This window comes from Megalops cyprinoides, chromosome 21, assembly GCF_013368585.1.
Source record: "Megalops cyprinoides isolate fMegCyp1 chromosome 21, fMegCyp1.pri, whole genome shotgun sequence".
Taxonomy (NCBI): domain Eukaryota; kingdom Metazoa; phylum Chordata; class Actinopteri; order Elopiformes; family Megalopidae; genus Megalops; species Megalops cyprinoides.
This window is the reverse complement of record NC_050603.1, coordinates 13,825,768-13,841,432: the sequence shown is the minus strand read 5'-3', so window position 1 is coordinate 13,841,432 and position 15,665 is coordinate 13,825,768. Positions and strand designations below refer to the sequence as shown.

The 15,665-nt window shown below is 49.6% G+C and overlaps 1 protein-coding gene across 1 annotated transcript in view; it reads right to left on the bottom strand.

Annotated features, from left to right (window-relative positions):
• Positions 1 to 4,733: 4,733 nt before the first annotated feature.
• Positions 4,734 to 15,665, bottom strand: part of LOC118796342 (ephrin type-A receptor 7-like) — a 78,428-nt gene continuing 67,496 nt past the window's right edge. The window contains exons 10-18 of the mRNA XM_036555170.1: positions 14,426 to 14,481; positions 11,650 to 11,775; positions 11,052 to 11,237; positions 9,297 to 9,358; positions 8,416 to 8,619; positions 8,073 to 8,225; positions 6,866 to 7,056; positions 6,425 to 6,589; positions 4,734 to 5,739 (exon numbers count right to left, since the gene is read on the bottom strand). Of these exons, the coding sequence (XP_036411063.1) occupies positions 5,625 to 5,739; positions 6,425 to 6,589; positions 6,866 to 7,056; positions 8,073 to 8,225; positions 8,416 to 8,619; positions 9,297 to 9,358; positions 11,052 to 11,237; positions 11,650 to 11,775; positions 14,426 to 14,481 (1,258 nt within the window). The 3' untranslated portion in view covers positions 4,734 to 5,624. The remainder of the gene's footprint in view (positions 5,740 to 6,424; positions 6,590 to 6,865; positions 7,057 to 8,072; positions 8,226 to 8,415; positions 8,620 to 9,296; positions 9,359 to 11,051; positions 11,238 to 11,649; positions 11,776 to 14,425; positions 14,482 to 15,665) is intronic.

Below are 15,665 nucleotides of genomic sequence, written 5' to 3'. Positions count from 1 at the left end.
GGTTGCACACACATCTGCAGCTGCTGGAGGAACAAGCATGTGTGTGTGAGGATTGTTGGAGCACCGTGGTTCCCCTATGTCTCACTTTCCTCCCCCATGCTTCCTCTGTCAGCCCTCCCACCCCCATGTCCCATTTCCCTTTCTTCAACCCCTCCATGCTTCCTTCCCCCTGTTCCTTCTGCCCCCCCACATCCCCCCTGTCCCACTTCCCCCTCTCTCACCCCCGTCCCCCTGCTCTTCCGCATGCACACATGCGCACCCACACGCACACATGCGCACACACGCGCACAAAGGCAGCGGGCTGCGATAGCTTTGATGTCTCCATCCTGCCGCGTGACAAAAGAGGTGAGCCGGCATCCCCGTGGAGTGCAGGCTGCTCCGTCACGGCCTGGCCGCCGGGCCTGCCGTCACTGTCCCCGTCACCGTCACCGCGGCAGGGATTAACGGCCGGAGGAGGAGACAGAGCCAGGGTCAGCCTCTCCTTCACACTCTGCCTCAGAGGTGGAAGTGCTTCCTCCCTCTGCCCCTGCGTAATCTTCACAGGGAGAGGGAGGGACAGACAGGGAGCGAGGGGCACAGAACGTTCCTGCACTTGAACGCTCCACAGGAGTCTTTAGAACTCTCTCTCTCCAGCGCACTTCCACTTTCCCATCAACATTCAAATAGCTCTTTGCTGGAATAACATTACCAAGGATCACCTGCACGCTTACAAAATAGTCTCCGTTGAAATTATGTACTTGTACTTGCATGTGCATATTAAAACACACACACAAACACACAAAACTATAGAAATTATACCCCTTTTATGTACCCCTCCCTAAGTTCTAGCTCTTGAATTCAGAGGTACTGTGCCAATTCCATTTTCCTCCAGATATGCTTTTATGGTATTTGCCTGCTTGTCTGGCTGTTGGAGCCATGCTGTGGACCTTCCTTCCAGCTGTATCCAGCTGTTATTTGGGGCTGAGTTTCCTTTCTCCCAGAAGACACACTGTCTCATCCACACAGAGCTTTTGTTTTCAATTCAGGCATCGATTTCCCCTTTCTTGGGAGGCATTCTTCCTTCAGATAGATTTGTCTCCCCTGTGGGTTAACAGGGGGTCTATTTCTCCCAGATAACTGAAAATAAAACTTATTTTGTATCAGCACAGGGAGTTCAGGCCTGGTAAGGTTTTGGTTTGGACAGCCAGACTATGGCCCTTACAATGTTCTGGCCCAGGAGTTCCCCTGATTTTGGGTTTGGATCCTGACCAGATGCTCTGATAGGGCAAAATCATTTTTAGGGTCCAGAGAGCATTCTAATTTACTATGTGATTTAAGTTATCTGAGCCAACATAGTTTGTAATTGTTTTTCCAGATTCAAATTGATTTTTTTTTTTCTACTGGGAGTTTTGATTTGTTTCTGTTCTGAAACTCAGCATAGAGAATCTACATCAACACTATTTTTGCATGCAGATAGTTTTACTCTACAGGCACATAAACAATGTGTGCAGACACATGTCTGTAATGAACGTTCTGTCCTTGATGCTCCCGTCTTCCTCACAATTCTCCATCTAGCCCTTTCTCCTTCTTTATCTCTCTCACACACAGATACACACTCTTCATGTCTTTCCTTTTCTGAAATTTTACCTAGGTTTGTGTTACAAAAAAGGCAAATTGACTTGATGTGGGCTTGGCATGGCCAACAACTGATGACTTACCCTAGGGTTCATTTCCAAAAACCCACTGACGTTTTCTAAGTATAGAATAAAGCTGAACCATGCTCATCCCTTCTCCCTGTCAGATGAGCACGCCTGTTTATCTGCCCACCCCGCAGTCAAACACCTGGCAGAAAGGGCGGTTCAAAGACAAAAGGAAAAATAAATGAATTCAAACATCAATCATCAACCTAATAAACAGGGCGAGTCTGCTCTGCAACCTCTTCTGTAGGAGTCCCACAGCGAAGACCCGAGGTCAAAGATTTGAGCAAGACTCCCCTCTGAGGGGGAGCGTGACCTCATGTGTAAACCTGTACAACCTGAGGTGACAAGCTGCATGCGGGGAGGCCGGGGGGGTTTCCGGGGAGATGACGAGCGGGATCGAGCGAGCGGCTGGGGCTGGGAGAAGCAGCCAGGTCTACCGCTCCGCTGTGCGGCGACGCTAACACACCGCTAGGAGGCCCGGCTTCCCTCCAGCGACGGCCCCCCGCCCGACAGGCACGGTCACCACACGCGAACGCACGCAGAGTGCAGAGGATATAGGTTTAGCATGCACGCCTGCTCCCTGCTGGGAGCAGAACAAAGCTCATCTGTGGGGTAAGGCTTATGCGCTTATGCAAACAATGTGCGCGTCTGTAATGTACGGTTTACACAGCGCGCACGGGCGGCCCGTCAGAGCGCCCGTAATGAGATGTGTCAGAGGCTGAGCGAAAGCCACTCCAGAGAAACAGGGGATCTGATAAAGCAGACATCGAACAACGCCGTGTAGCTCTTAGCAGGTCAGCTCACAGATGCGCAGCGCCGTCATGTCTTCAGCATCAAACGAGTCTGCTTACTGGCTGCTCTCTGTTATTAGAGTGGCATTAACTGTGGGAAGCATTATTTCTGCTACAATCTATTTCTGAAAAATTAAAATGGTTATTTGGCACATCTGATTTGTGTCATATTTTGGGCTTGGTGTCATGCCTGAATCTCAACCACTTTTTTTGTTTTTTTTTTTTTTCATTTAGACCAATGAGTCATAAACACTTGTTAATCTGAAATAGCTCTGAAGTTGAAATGACATGCATGAGAGAGGGGGGGGGGCTGGCACTGAATGGCTGTCACACCTGGACACACCGTTACTGCTTCGACAACTGAAAATGAGACCAAAGAGGACAGACACCAACAGTACTATTTTGACTTAAATTGTGAGCACAGTCGGGCAATGAAACAGACTGCTGGCCGGTGGCCCCCGCTGGGAGAGCAGAGATTACTGTAAGACTGCTGTCAGTCTCGGGGTCAGGCTGCCAGCATGAACCCAAAGGCAAGGAATAAGACACAGCAGGAGGACGGAAACTTCATTACTCAGAAACCCAAACAAACACATGGACTCATTCAGCACACCTCTCGTCTTGCCATTTTTTAATAACACATGTTGATATTGCAACAGCAATCTGCTTACTAACAAGTAGAAATCATCAAAAAACTACTTAAAAAAAAACAAAAACATTTTTTATATTCCAAACACCCAAGTCTCCTGGCTATATCCTTAATAATACCCTTACACAGTGAGCAATTATATTCAACGCATTATTCGTCAAAGAACTTATAAAAATAGATTGCATTTTCAAGTACATATTTACATTATTAGACATATAATTCATAATGATATATTATACAGAGGGGAAAATATGGAGCCTCATTAGTGGGTGAACAGGCAGAGACACTGCTGTGGACCAAGGAGTGAATGAGTGAGTGTGTGAGTGTGTGTGTGTGCGCGCATGTGTGTGCAGTATGTGTGTATGTGTTGCATGTCTGTCGCCACAGAAAGTCCAGTTTGACACACATTGAGAAAAGCTCACACACAGTTACTGTAGACGGCTGTTGCACACAACCTACAGACACACAGCAAGACTGCTAGCTGCTGCACACACACACACACACAAACACACATGTACTCTTACACGCAACACACACTTACTAACACATACTCACACACACACACACAAAAGCCAGTTGGCCAGGGAAAGAATAATGTTCGGACTAATTTGTAATAGTTGTGGATACCTTGAATAGCTGAGAGGTGATCTGGGGTCGTCACAGTGTTGGGAGAACATGTTTTGCATGCTGGGGGACATGGCTTGGGTCTGGAATAAAACTAAAAAGTGTGATCAATTGAATTTAAATGTACACAATGTATCTGAATTTCACCCAAAGCTGCCCTGAAAGCATTCGGGCTGGGTAAATTACAGTTGCTAAATTAGGAGATGAAACAGTACCTTCATCTATGACCACAGCATGACTCGCCTCTCCAGAACAATCCAGTGTGTGAGGGAGCACGTGTCAGTCAAGAGCTTTCTGTATCATCCACAGAACGTCACAGTACAGTCCAAAGGTCTGACTCAACATGACAAAAAAAACATTCAGAGGAACTGTGCAGCACCGCTCCGCTCCAAAAAGAGCTCTCCAATGCCCTGAACACCCACGCCCCTCCCTCCAGTTTACACCCGTCCAAGTTTGAATATTAACCACAATCACAGTCACCCTGACAATCGGGTCTGAACCTCCTGAACTGGGCTGCGTGCGCAAAGTCCTGGTCCACATTTTACGTTTTACATGAGTCGATGATACACAAGCCAACCTCATCTTTCAATACAGCTGCTGCTTGCTGTGACTGCAGTGAATGGTAAACAGCACTTTTCATGTTGCAAAAAAAAAAAAACTTACAATACATTAAATCAAAAAATTAAACACAGAACTTTTTCTCAAGGGGTATTCGGGAAACTAAAATTACAATGCTTTGCTGCATTCTCTGCATCGTTACAGTACATTTTGCTAAAGACAATTTCTCTATTCAACCCAATTCCCCCCAAAAAAGTGCTACAGTGACAGTCTGTAAGCAAATAAATACATAAATAAATAAAAGAGATATGCCAACTTCAGACTTGAGCTTTGAGTACAACATTGGTTGCATGAAGGATGCCACTGAAACAAGAAGTACAACATAAATAAGCAAGATGCTACACAATGCTACCAATAGCATTTAAAACACTGGAGGAGGGACAAGGCTGAGGGAAGTTATAACCAATACCATCATAAGAGGAGTAACCGATGACCAAACGTGGCAAACAGACAAACAGAGAAATGGAACATAAAACCTTTCTGAGTCTTGGTTTACAAAGTTTCTTTTATTTGTTTCCGGCGGTTTGATACTGAGATGGTTTTCCTGAATGATTCACCTCCGTTTCCTGGGGTTTTGATTGGTTGATCCAGACAGCAGTGGAGTCACGCCTCTGTTCACGTCCACTCTGGTGCAGGGTATCCAGGGTACTGACCATGTGATGATGGCCCGTGTGGCTGGCCAGGGCCCGGGTGGTTTTGGGTTTTGTTCTCTGACAGGGCTTACGGCAGCGCTTAAGATCCTGATCGGAGATTGTGCTTCGATCTTGTTATTCTAGCCTCTGCACAGTAATGGTCACATGGTTTTTTTTGTCCCTGCTGCGGGAGAAAGCTTGGATAATCTGACTGCAGTCCCTGTTTCCTAGACAATGCTGATCACATAGTTTAAGATCCTGTTCCCCAGTGTTCTGATCATGGGGCTTTGAGCTGCTGATCCAGGATCAGATTCAGAGAGCAGGCTTTGTCTGCGGGTTCTGCTCTGGGTACCTGGGCCGGGGTGTGCAGATGTGGCTCTGCCCCAGACCACCGGACACAAGAGTGCGGATATCATGTGACTGGGTGAGACTGTGGCAGCACCGGGAGCGTATTCCAGAGGAGAGGAAGGAGAAGGAGGAAGAGGAGGAGGAGAGTAATACTGTGGAGTGGAGGGGTCAGTCCCACTGATCCCTCAGCCTGCAGGGGGCTGAGCCCGGCCTGTGCAGAGTCTCTCTCTCACTCCTCTCAGCGGTCATCTCTCCGTCTGCCTGTCTGTCTGTCAGTGTCTGTCTGCTACACCTGCACCCCTCTGCCATGCATCTGGATGACCTGCGCCCTCAGAGTCTGAATGGCTGCCAGGATCTGCTTCTGGTGATCCAAAGAAGTGATCCCCAAACTCAGCACATCCCTGAGGAATGCGCACACACAGACACAGACACACAGACACACACACACACACAGACACACACACACAGACACACAGACACACAGACACACAGACACACACACACAGACACACACACACACACACACAGACACACACACACACACACACACACACACACACACAGACACACAGACACACACACACACACACACACAGACACACACACACACACACACAGACACACACACACACACACACACACACACACACACACACACACACACACACACACACACACAGACACACACACACACACACAGACACACACACACACACAGACACACACAGACACACACACACACCCAGGTTAGATATCTACAACACTCAAAAGGCAAGCTTTCTAACACACACAAACCTATGCTGTCTTACTGCATATTTACATCATAATATTGTAAAATGATTAGCAATATGTTTAATATCTATAATGTATTTACTAGTTGTAAATAGTGTCATAATGGCTGTACCTGCTTCCATTTCACTTAGACAATAGAAACACACAGGTAAGGGCATGAGCACAGCTGAGCAGAACTGAAAGTGCATTCGAGAGTAGGCCTGCAAGCTGGAGGATCTCGCCTGGGTCACAGGTGAGCTAACACTGCCCCTCAGCCCTGAGCCTGTGCTGTGCGAGGGTGTTGCCGGGACTCACTGGACGGTCATGCGGGCGACGGACTCCAGGTAGCAGTACCCGGCGGCGGTGAAGTTGTCCTTGTAGCGGCCCATGTCCACGGCCTCCAGCCACTCACCCACAGAGCTGAAGGAGGGGAAGGAGGGGAGGGAGCGCTCCGCTAGGGAGATGGAGGAGCTGAGCGTCCTGAAGGAGGAGAGAGGGGGAGGTCACCCTCAGAGCATTACAGGGTGAGAAAGGGGGTTTGCTGACAGAAACACACAGGAGCGAGGGGGAGGTCACCCTCAGAAGAGCACAGGAGAGAGGGGTATTGCTCAGAGGCACACTGGAGGACAGGGGTAGAGGGGCACTCACAGACAGAAGGATAGAGGTGGACTATTTTAACATCCACATCCCACCATATTCCCCCAGCAGCTGCTAAACCAAGCCAGTGGTGTATTGGGCCAGGCCCACTGTCAGTACCTGCGCGATAATGTGGAGGAGCCGATGGCATCGGGGCTCCTGACGGTCTTGCTCAAAGCGCTGTGGATCTGGCTGAACTTGGGCCTCTCATTGCGCTCCTTCTGCCAGCAGTCCAGCATCAGCTGGTGCAAGGGGGCGGGGCAGTTCATCGGGGCGGGCAAACGGAAGCCGTCCTCAATCGCCTTGATTACCTGCAGGGGAGCAGATGACAGAAGAGTCAGGCATGCTGGGACTGCGAGAAGCCAGGAGAATGCAGGTAAGACAAGACCAGGTAGAGACAGACTGTTAGGCAGACAGAGGTACAGAGTGTTAGGCAGGTAGAGGTACAGAGCATTAGGCAGGTAGAGGTACAGAGTGTTAGACAGGTAGAGGTACAGAGTTTTGGAGAGGTACAGGCACAAAGCATTAGGCAGTTAGTACTGTAGAAGTACAGGTACAGAACGTTTCCTTACAATTTCTCTCATCATGCAATGTCGACATCAATCGCTCTGCTCATCTCTCCATTCATCCCTTTTATTCACAGGGAAAGGGAAATCTATCTACACAGATCCTGCCTTTGATGATAATGACTACAAGCTATACAAGCACTGCATTTTTGCCACTTTTCTGTACATAGAAATTGCACCATTGTTCTTGAAAGTAGGCTCTTTTCAACAGCTCATCTCTGAGACACATATTCACAGTTAAAAAGAACTAACTTCTGAGTAAGCTACAGAGTGCTATCTCTCCCTATCTCCTAACTCAACTGGCAGTGATTATATTTCCTTAAAAGAGCAGGACTTCCTTCACCCTAGACTTATTTTAAGACAGTACTGTACTTTGGAGGAGGCACAGGAAAGAAACACACATAATAAAAACAGGATTTTTCATGGAGCTAAAGCAGCCTTAGAAGCAGAGTCTCCCCCCATCTTTAAAGCAGCCCAGCTTTCCAGTTTAATAAGATCCAAGGGCTGACATCAGAGAGTTCACATAAATGCATAACCAGCAGAGAGAGAGGGGGTGAGAAAGGGACAGCCAGAGCGAGACAGAAATGGCACCAGGCAGGGAGAGAGAGAGAGAAGGTGGGAGGGAGAGAGGGAGAGAGGGAGGGGGAGAAAACACAAGCCAAAGTCAGAGAGGAGAGGGGGAAGGAAACAAACACAAGAGAAAGAGAGAGAGAGAGCAGACGGGCAGAGAGAGTTTGAGAGAGTGAGAGACACACACTCACATCCTGGTTGCCCATGTCCCAGTAGGGCCTCTCCCCGAAGGACATGACCTCCCACATTACGATCCCGAAACTCCAGACGTCAGAGGCGGAGCTGTAGCGGTGGTACTGGATGGCCTCTGGGGCAGTCCACAACACTGCACTCTTTCCACCGTGCTGAGAGAGAGAGGGCGGCAGGTCAGAGAAGTGAGATACAGTGCTGTATCAAATGGATACAGACACGGCAGGGACAGCCAGACAGCCAGGCTCACAGGCGAATATGCTAGCAGAGAGACAGAGAGAGAAGCATACAGAGAGATGTGTCATTGTGAGTGAAGGGCAGAGAGGCACAGAGAGGCACACTGACCAGTGTTGTGTAGACCGCCTCCACCTTGTCATCCAGCAGGGGGCGGAAGCCTGACACTTTGCACACCAGGCTGCTGTTGACCAGCACCTTGTGAGCGGCGAGTCTCCGGTGCACAAAGCCCATCTCCGTCAGGTACTTCATCCCCGCGGCAACGCCGCCCAGCATGTCCACCAGCTGCAGCACACTCAGCTGGCCCTCGTGCTTCTGTGACACAGGAAGGGGCAAAGGTCAAAGGTCATATCAGCATAGAGTCTGCTTCTATACACACAGAAACCGAACACCACGTGCCCCAACAGTGCTGAAAACAGGGGAGGGCCCACTTGCCTTTCAGCTGGTTGGATAACTTATGCCAGTACGTGAGACACTGAACCACTGAAATTCACTTCAGTGCTTTCATTTGAAAACTAAACTAAAAAGACAACTGCCATGAAGCTCTAACACTTTCACATCTGGTCTTTCCTAATGCTCCGTCATCATGTGGCGGAAATCTTTATTTGATATGTGACCAGAGAGGCAGAGAGGGAGGTGTTGACTGGCACTCTAAGACACTCTCTCTAGGAAGCATCAGTGTGACAGCCCTTCAGTGCAGCAGAACCACAGCTGAGTGCATTACTCAGCTCCACAGAGACAAGCAGCAGGGATGTGAATGGGAAGGATCACAAGAGAGCTTTCTGTCGGGAGCAGAGCTCTCACATTCACTGACCTCATCACCACACACTTACACAGCCTGAAAACAGACATCACGCATATAGACACATACGTGCACACACGTACGTACAAACATGCACACACGCACATGTACGCGCACGCACACACACACACGCAGATACGTGATCCCACACACTGAACATACACAAGACACTGAACCCACATACACTTACCCTGAGGAAGGAGTCCAAAACCCCATTGGACATCCATTCCACCACGATCATCATGGTGTTACCTGCAGACACACACACACTCCGTGAGAGCAGGTTATTTACCTGGTATACCTTTCTGAAATTCAGGGACCCGAAAAGCCCTGAGTAGGACTAGAGAACCAATATGCCCCACTACCCCCATTTTTTGCAGGTGCGGGCCTTTTCCCCGCACCTGCAACCCCAGCCATACAGCTTTAATCAGGCTGAGCTACGGTGTCCAAAGACAAACTGAGACAGACTTCCAATGGCTCATTAGTCGGGTTTGTTATGTGTAGATGTGTTTATCCTGTTAGGGAGAGATCAGTGCTGGAGTGGGACTGGTTCTATTAAGGGCTGAGACAGAGAAAGAGATAAAATCCCTCTCTGTTATGATATCCCCCCTTCCCTCCTAAGCCCACACAGTTGGGAGGACAGAGATGAACCTGCCCAATCTGGCGCCCTATAGTTCAATCAACAAGAAGGCTCCCAGAAAAAGCGCTTACCAACGTTCTCATTTACACCTTTATGGAAATGTGCACATTGTAAATGTGCCCTAAATGACTGCTACTCTGGAACATTGCCCTATGCTGGTTAATCTTGCGGTTTGCGTGGGGGCTGGATGGAGCTGGATGATGATGGCGCCCCCTGCTGGGCACTTAGCGCCGCGACCGTCATCCCAGAGCCTGGGATACGGGCCTGGCGAGGGCGGCGGTGACAGGTGGGCTGTCCCTGAGCTCTCGGGGAGGTAAAGGAGGTGATTTGGGTCTCCGGGAGGTAAACGAGGTAAAGGAGTGGTAATTTGCAGTCTGAGTGCAGTCTGCGCATGGATGAGGTGAGAGATTAGAGCCATTACAGGGCCCCGCTGAGTCTGGAGTACCAATTACTGCCTCCCGCACATCTGCTGCTGCCGCACCTCCCAGCATGCTCCAGCATTCATCCCTCTCCCTCCCTTTCACACGCGCTCAGCACCGTCTTAATCAACCGTCCTTTCCCTCTCTCCCCTATACACCTCCCTCAGTCCTCCTCTCTCCCTTATACATCTCCCTCAGTCCTCCTCTCTCCCCTATACATCTCCCTCAGTCCTCCTCTCTCCCTTATACATCTCCCTCAGTCCTCCTCTCTCCCTTATACATCTCCCTCAGTCCTCCTCTCTCCCCTATACACCTCCCTCAGTCCTCCTCTCTCCCCTATACATCTCCCTCAGTCCTCCTCTCTCCCTTATACATCTCCCTCAGTCCTCCTCTCTCCCCTATACACCTCCCTCAGTCCTCTCTCCTTTATACATCTCCCTCAGTCCTCCTCTCTCCCCTATACACATCTCTCAGTCCTCCTCTCTCCCCTATACACCACCCTCAGTCCTCTCTCCTCTATACACCTCCCTCAGTCCTCTTTCCCTTATACATCTCCCTCAGTCCTCCTCTCTCCCCTATACACCTCCCTCAGTCCTCCTCTCACCCCTATACACCTTCTTCAGTCCTCCTCTCTCCCCTATACACCTCCCTCAGTCCTCCTCTCTCCCCTACATACCTGCCCCTGTACTCCTTTCTCTGTTTCTCTCTCTCTCCCCTGAGCCGTTTTCTCTTTTCCTTTTGCCCCTCTTCCCTGATCTGCCTTTCTGCACGTTCCTTTCTTCTTTCACTCTCACCATCCCTCCTTGTGATAATCCCCTCGCCTCCATCCGGGTCATCCCGATCCCTCTCCCTCCTTTCGGTCCACCAGCCTCACTGCTCTGCTCACCTCTGGTGATCACCCCCTCCAGGCGGATGATGTTCGAGTGGTCAAACTGTCCCAGAATTCCAGCCTCGCTCAGGAAAGACCGCCTCTGCTTTTCGGAACAGCCGGCACGGAGCGTCTTTATCGCCACTGGCAACTCCCGCTTGCTAGGAAGCTTCAGACACCCGCGGCACACTTCCCCAAACTCGCCTGCAGGGGGAGCACTTTGCTGTTACGTCACACCATTAAATATGACCTGTAGGGGGGCACTCAGCTATCGCATTATTACATGAACCTTCCAAAATTTAAAGGATCGCTTACTGGAATGCTCCCAGAAACTAAACAGATTTAAATAATGAATGTCTCCAAATATCCCCCATTCAAGCAAAATGAGAGCAAAAGTTGTTCTAAATCATAGTAACACCCCAGTCTTGTCAAACAGAGTGCATTTTGTTTGAGAGATTCTGTCTGTGTGACTACGTATTGACAGAAACAGATTCAGAATTCAGTGCCTCTATGTGTGTATGCGTGTGTGTGTGTGACTGTGTGTGAGAGAGAGAGAGAGAGAAAGAGGAGGGTGGAGAGAGTGGAAAGGAGAGAGACACTGACAGCACATTGTTACCTGTGTGGATGATCCTGTCAATCTTCACACTGGAGTCATCCAGCTCTTTAGCAAACACATGAACTGCCTGGACCAGATCCTCACACGTCTCAGGGTCAATGTATGTCCTCCGAGTCGGGATCTTAACTGGGAGTGAGCAACAAACACAGCCATCATAACTGGGAACCAGCAGAACTCGCAGACATATTAACCAGGCACCAACAAAACTCACAGCCATATTAACCAGGCACCAGCAGAACTCACAGCCATATTAACCAGGTACCAGCAGAACTCGCAGACATATTAACCAGGTACCAGCAGAACTCGCAGACATATTACCCAGGCACCAGCAGAACTCACAGCCATATTAACCAGGCACCAGCAGAACTCACAGACATATTAACCAGGCACCAGCAAAACTCACAAACATATTAACCAGGCACCAGCAGAACTCGCAGACATATTAACCAGGCACCAGCAAAACTCACAGACATATTAACCAGGCACCAGCAGAACTCACAGCCATATTAACCAGGTACCAGCAGAACTCGCAGACATATTAACCAGGCACCAGCAGAACTCACAGCCATATTAACCAGGTACCAGCAGAACTCGCAGACATATTAACCAGGTACCAGCAGAACTCGCAGACATATTAACCAGGCACCAGCAGAACTCACAGCCATATTAACCAGGTACCAGCAGAACTCGCAGACATATTAACCAGGCACCAGCAGAACTCACAGCCATATTAACCAGGTACCAGCAGAACTCGCAGACATATTAACCAGGCACCAGCAGAACTCGCAGACATATTAACCAGGTACCAGCAGAACTCGCAGACATATTACCCAGGCACCAGCAGAACTCACAGCCATATTAACCAGGTACCAGCAGAACTCGCAGACATATTAACCAGGCACCAGCAGAACTCGCAGACATATTAACCAGGCACCAGCAGAACTCACAGCCATATTAACCAGGTACCAGCAGAACTCGCAGACATATTAACCAGGCACCAGCAGAACTCACAGCCATATTAACCAGGTACCAGCAGAACTCGCAGACATATTAACCAGGCACCAGCAGAACTCGCAGACATATTAACCAGGTACCAGCAGAACTCACAAACATATTAACCAGGCACCAGCAGAACTCGCAGACATATTAATTCGGGACAAGAAAGATAGGAATGAGCAAAACATATAGCCATCTTATCTGGGAACCAGCAAAACAAACAGTCATCTAAACAGAGAACCATTAAAACCCACAGCCATCTTAACTTGGAAGCAGAAAAATACATCACAATCCTACTGAGAACAAAAGAAATCACCATCCTGAGATGGGAGCACTCAGAGCAAGTGCTACAGTCTGCAACGCATAGCTTCAAAAGGGCATTTCCATGTTTTATGCTGAGTATTCATTTAAGGCACAAGGCTCCTGTACGAGGCGTTAAGGAGCCGAGCGCTGGATCCTGAGTCATCTCTCCTTCTCCTAATGGCCTATTGATCCCGACCTCACACACACACACACACACACGCGCACACACTCACACGCACACAAAGTCAGAGTCCAATTACAGAACAAATTAAACCTTCCCTGACCCACAAAGGATCGAAACCCTCCTCCACTGGAATGGGGTTTTTAGAAAAAGTGCATTACACTCCTCTTTAGATGATACTTTTATTTAATTCCCTGCTTTTAACCTCCTTTCATTCCACTTTTGTTTTGTTTTCCAAGAGCCGTTCTCTGATTAACGCTACATTTCCCAAAGGCCAGCCAGCCATTGTGTGCTCCCTCAACACACAAAGACACACAAAGACACACACACACACAGAACCATACTTCACTGACTAAACACAGCGAAGGCTTTTAAAATCATTTGTGGCTTGACTGAAATGCGCAAGAAGTACTGCATGTATATAAAAAAAACAGCCTTTGCAATTTGTTTGACAGGCAATGGCAGCCAATCTGCGCACGGCTTACTCCTGCAATCTAGGATATAAAGCGAGGCGGCTGTGATGGGCAGCTCGCAGTGGTGTGTGTGTGCGTGTGTGCAGTCGCACGCATGCAGGCGTGTGAGGGGGAGCAGGCTCGGCCGGCAGGCTGCACGCCACGCATGTCGAGCACATCAGCTGTTCCCTCTGGCCATCGCCGCGTTCGCTTCCGATCCCCGTAGCATGACTGCCCCCGTGCTCACACGCTTATTATTCACGAAGCGCGCCGCTCCACATGTCTCCAGGGGCTGCCGGTCAGATTAGAAACAATAACAGCGACAGCGGGATGGGGAAAAAAAAACTGACATGCCACAGCCCGTCCTGCAAGAGCCCACCGAACCTGGCGAGGAATGCAGCAACTCTCTCGGGGACACTTTGTGGCAGGATTCTTTATGCCAGATCTTGCTCGCGCTCTCTAAATCCACATCTCTCCTCTCGCTCTCTCTCTCTCTTTCGTGTTCATCTCTTCATCTCCCGCCTTATCTCAGTCGATCAAAGTCAGACTCGCGAACCAGTTAATGGACTGCCAGTATGTTCGGCGTTGCTAAAGCACGCACATGGAATTAAGCATTCATGCCTTGCAAAGTTAATGCTTCTCAAGCACTATCTCTCTCTGTAATTTAGCACAGCTTAGAAGCAGCAGCGTGAACCATAAGAATGAACCAAAAGCACAGGGCTACTGAAAAGCAATTCCCAAAGAGCCTGGAAGCACAGATTCAACATACACGTCTGCAGAAAGCAAACGGATCCAGCACGGACAAAGACAGACGCACAAACAGAGGAGAGACAGCGCAACTCACACTGGAAGTACAGCTCCTCATCCCCCTCCTGGCTCGCCTTGCTGTATCCGCATTGCCTGCGGACAGAACGGCACGCAAACAAACGTTAGCCCGTGACAGCCAAAAACATCAACTGGGTGTTTGCAATATGAAAAATAAAACAGAAGAAACTGAGTGTCCCTGGGACAGAAACATAATGTTATCTGCATGGTTGAGAACAAGCAAAGTGGGTCAAAGAGGGCCTCTGCTCCCCCATAGGACTGGAGCGGGCCAACCCTGCCCAGCTCATGGTGTTTTCATTGTAAAAAACCACAGTGTTTTTAGCGCAGTGCACTGTCTAAATGTAAGATAATGATGCTCTAGACTAAAGAGGTTTCTGATGCAGAGAGAGAAGGGTGCTCTTTGCTTTCATGGCACCAGCACACTGGCCATGTCCACCTCTGCATCAGCACCCAGGACAGAGAAGCCAACACAGTGGCGAAACAGGAGGTTTGACAGAAAGGCAGAAAGACTGAGTAAATGGAACATATACACACAGTCACATTCACAGCAGGTAAACACGCACACTGTTTACACGCGTGCGGCCACGCAGACGCAGACGCACAGGGGGCTGCTCCTTCCTGAGAGACACACGGAGTGCGGCACAGGCAGACAGACTGCCAGGTGCCTGAGAGAACAGGCCCTGCTCTCGGCAGAGTTCTTCCTGTGCCTCGCTGCAGAGTGTTACAGCAGCGCTGCAGGACTCGGGGGCGTCTATCGCATCACAGGGGTGGCACTAAGGGAGGCGTGGCCCTAACCTTGCACTGGGTGCTCAGAGGAGGATGGGGGGAAGAGGAGGTGGGTGAGTTTCACAAGCAGACATTCACACCACGCTGCTCATGGGGCAGCGCGTTAGCCGGTCTCACGCGCACTGGTGAGAAATAGGACCGGTCATCAGGATGGGTCTCATGCAGGTGGAGACCACGGCCAGAATGCGCGGTGAGAAGCTCATGCCTCTGCGTATTCTGTGTATTCTGCGTGTGCGTGTGCGCGTGTGTGTGTGTGTGTGTGTGTGTGTATGTGCCTGTATGTATGCTTGTGCGTGTATGTCCTTGTGCACATGTGGGTGTGTGCACCTGAGCACAAGCACACAAGAATGCATGTCTCTGTCTGCCTTTTAGCATCATCCAGTCAAGCCAAGCTCGCACACGCACGCACGCACGCACGCACGCACACACACACACACACACACACACACACACACACACACACACACACACAC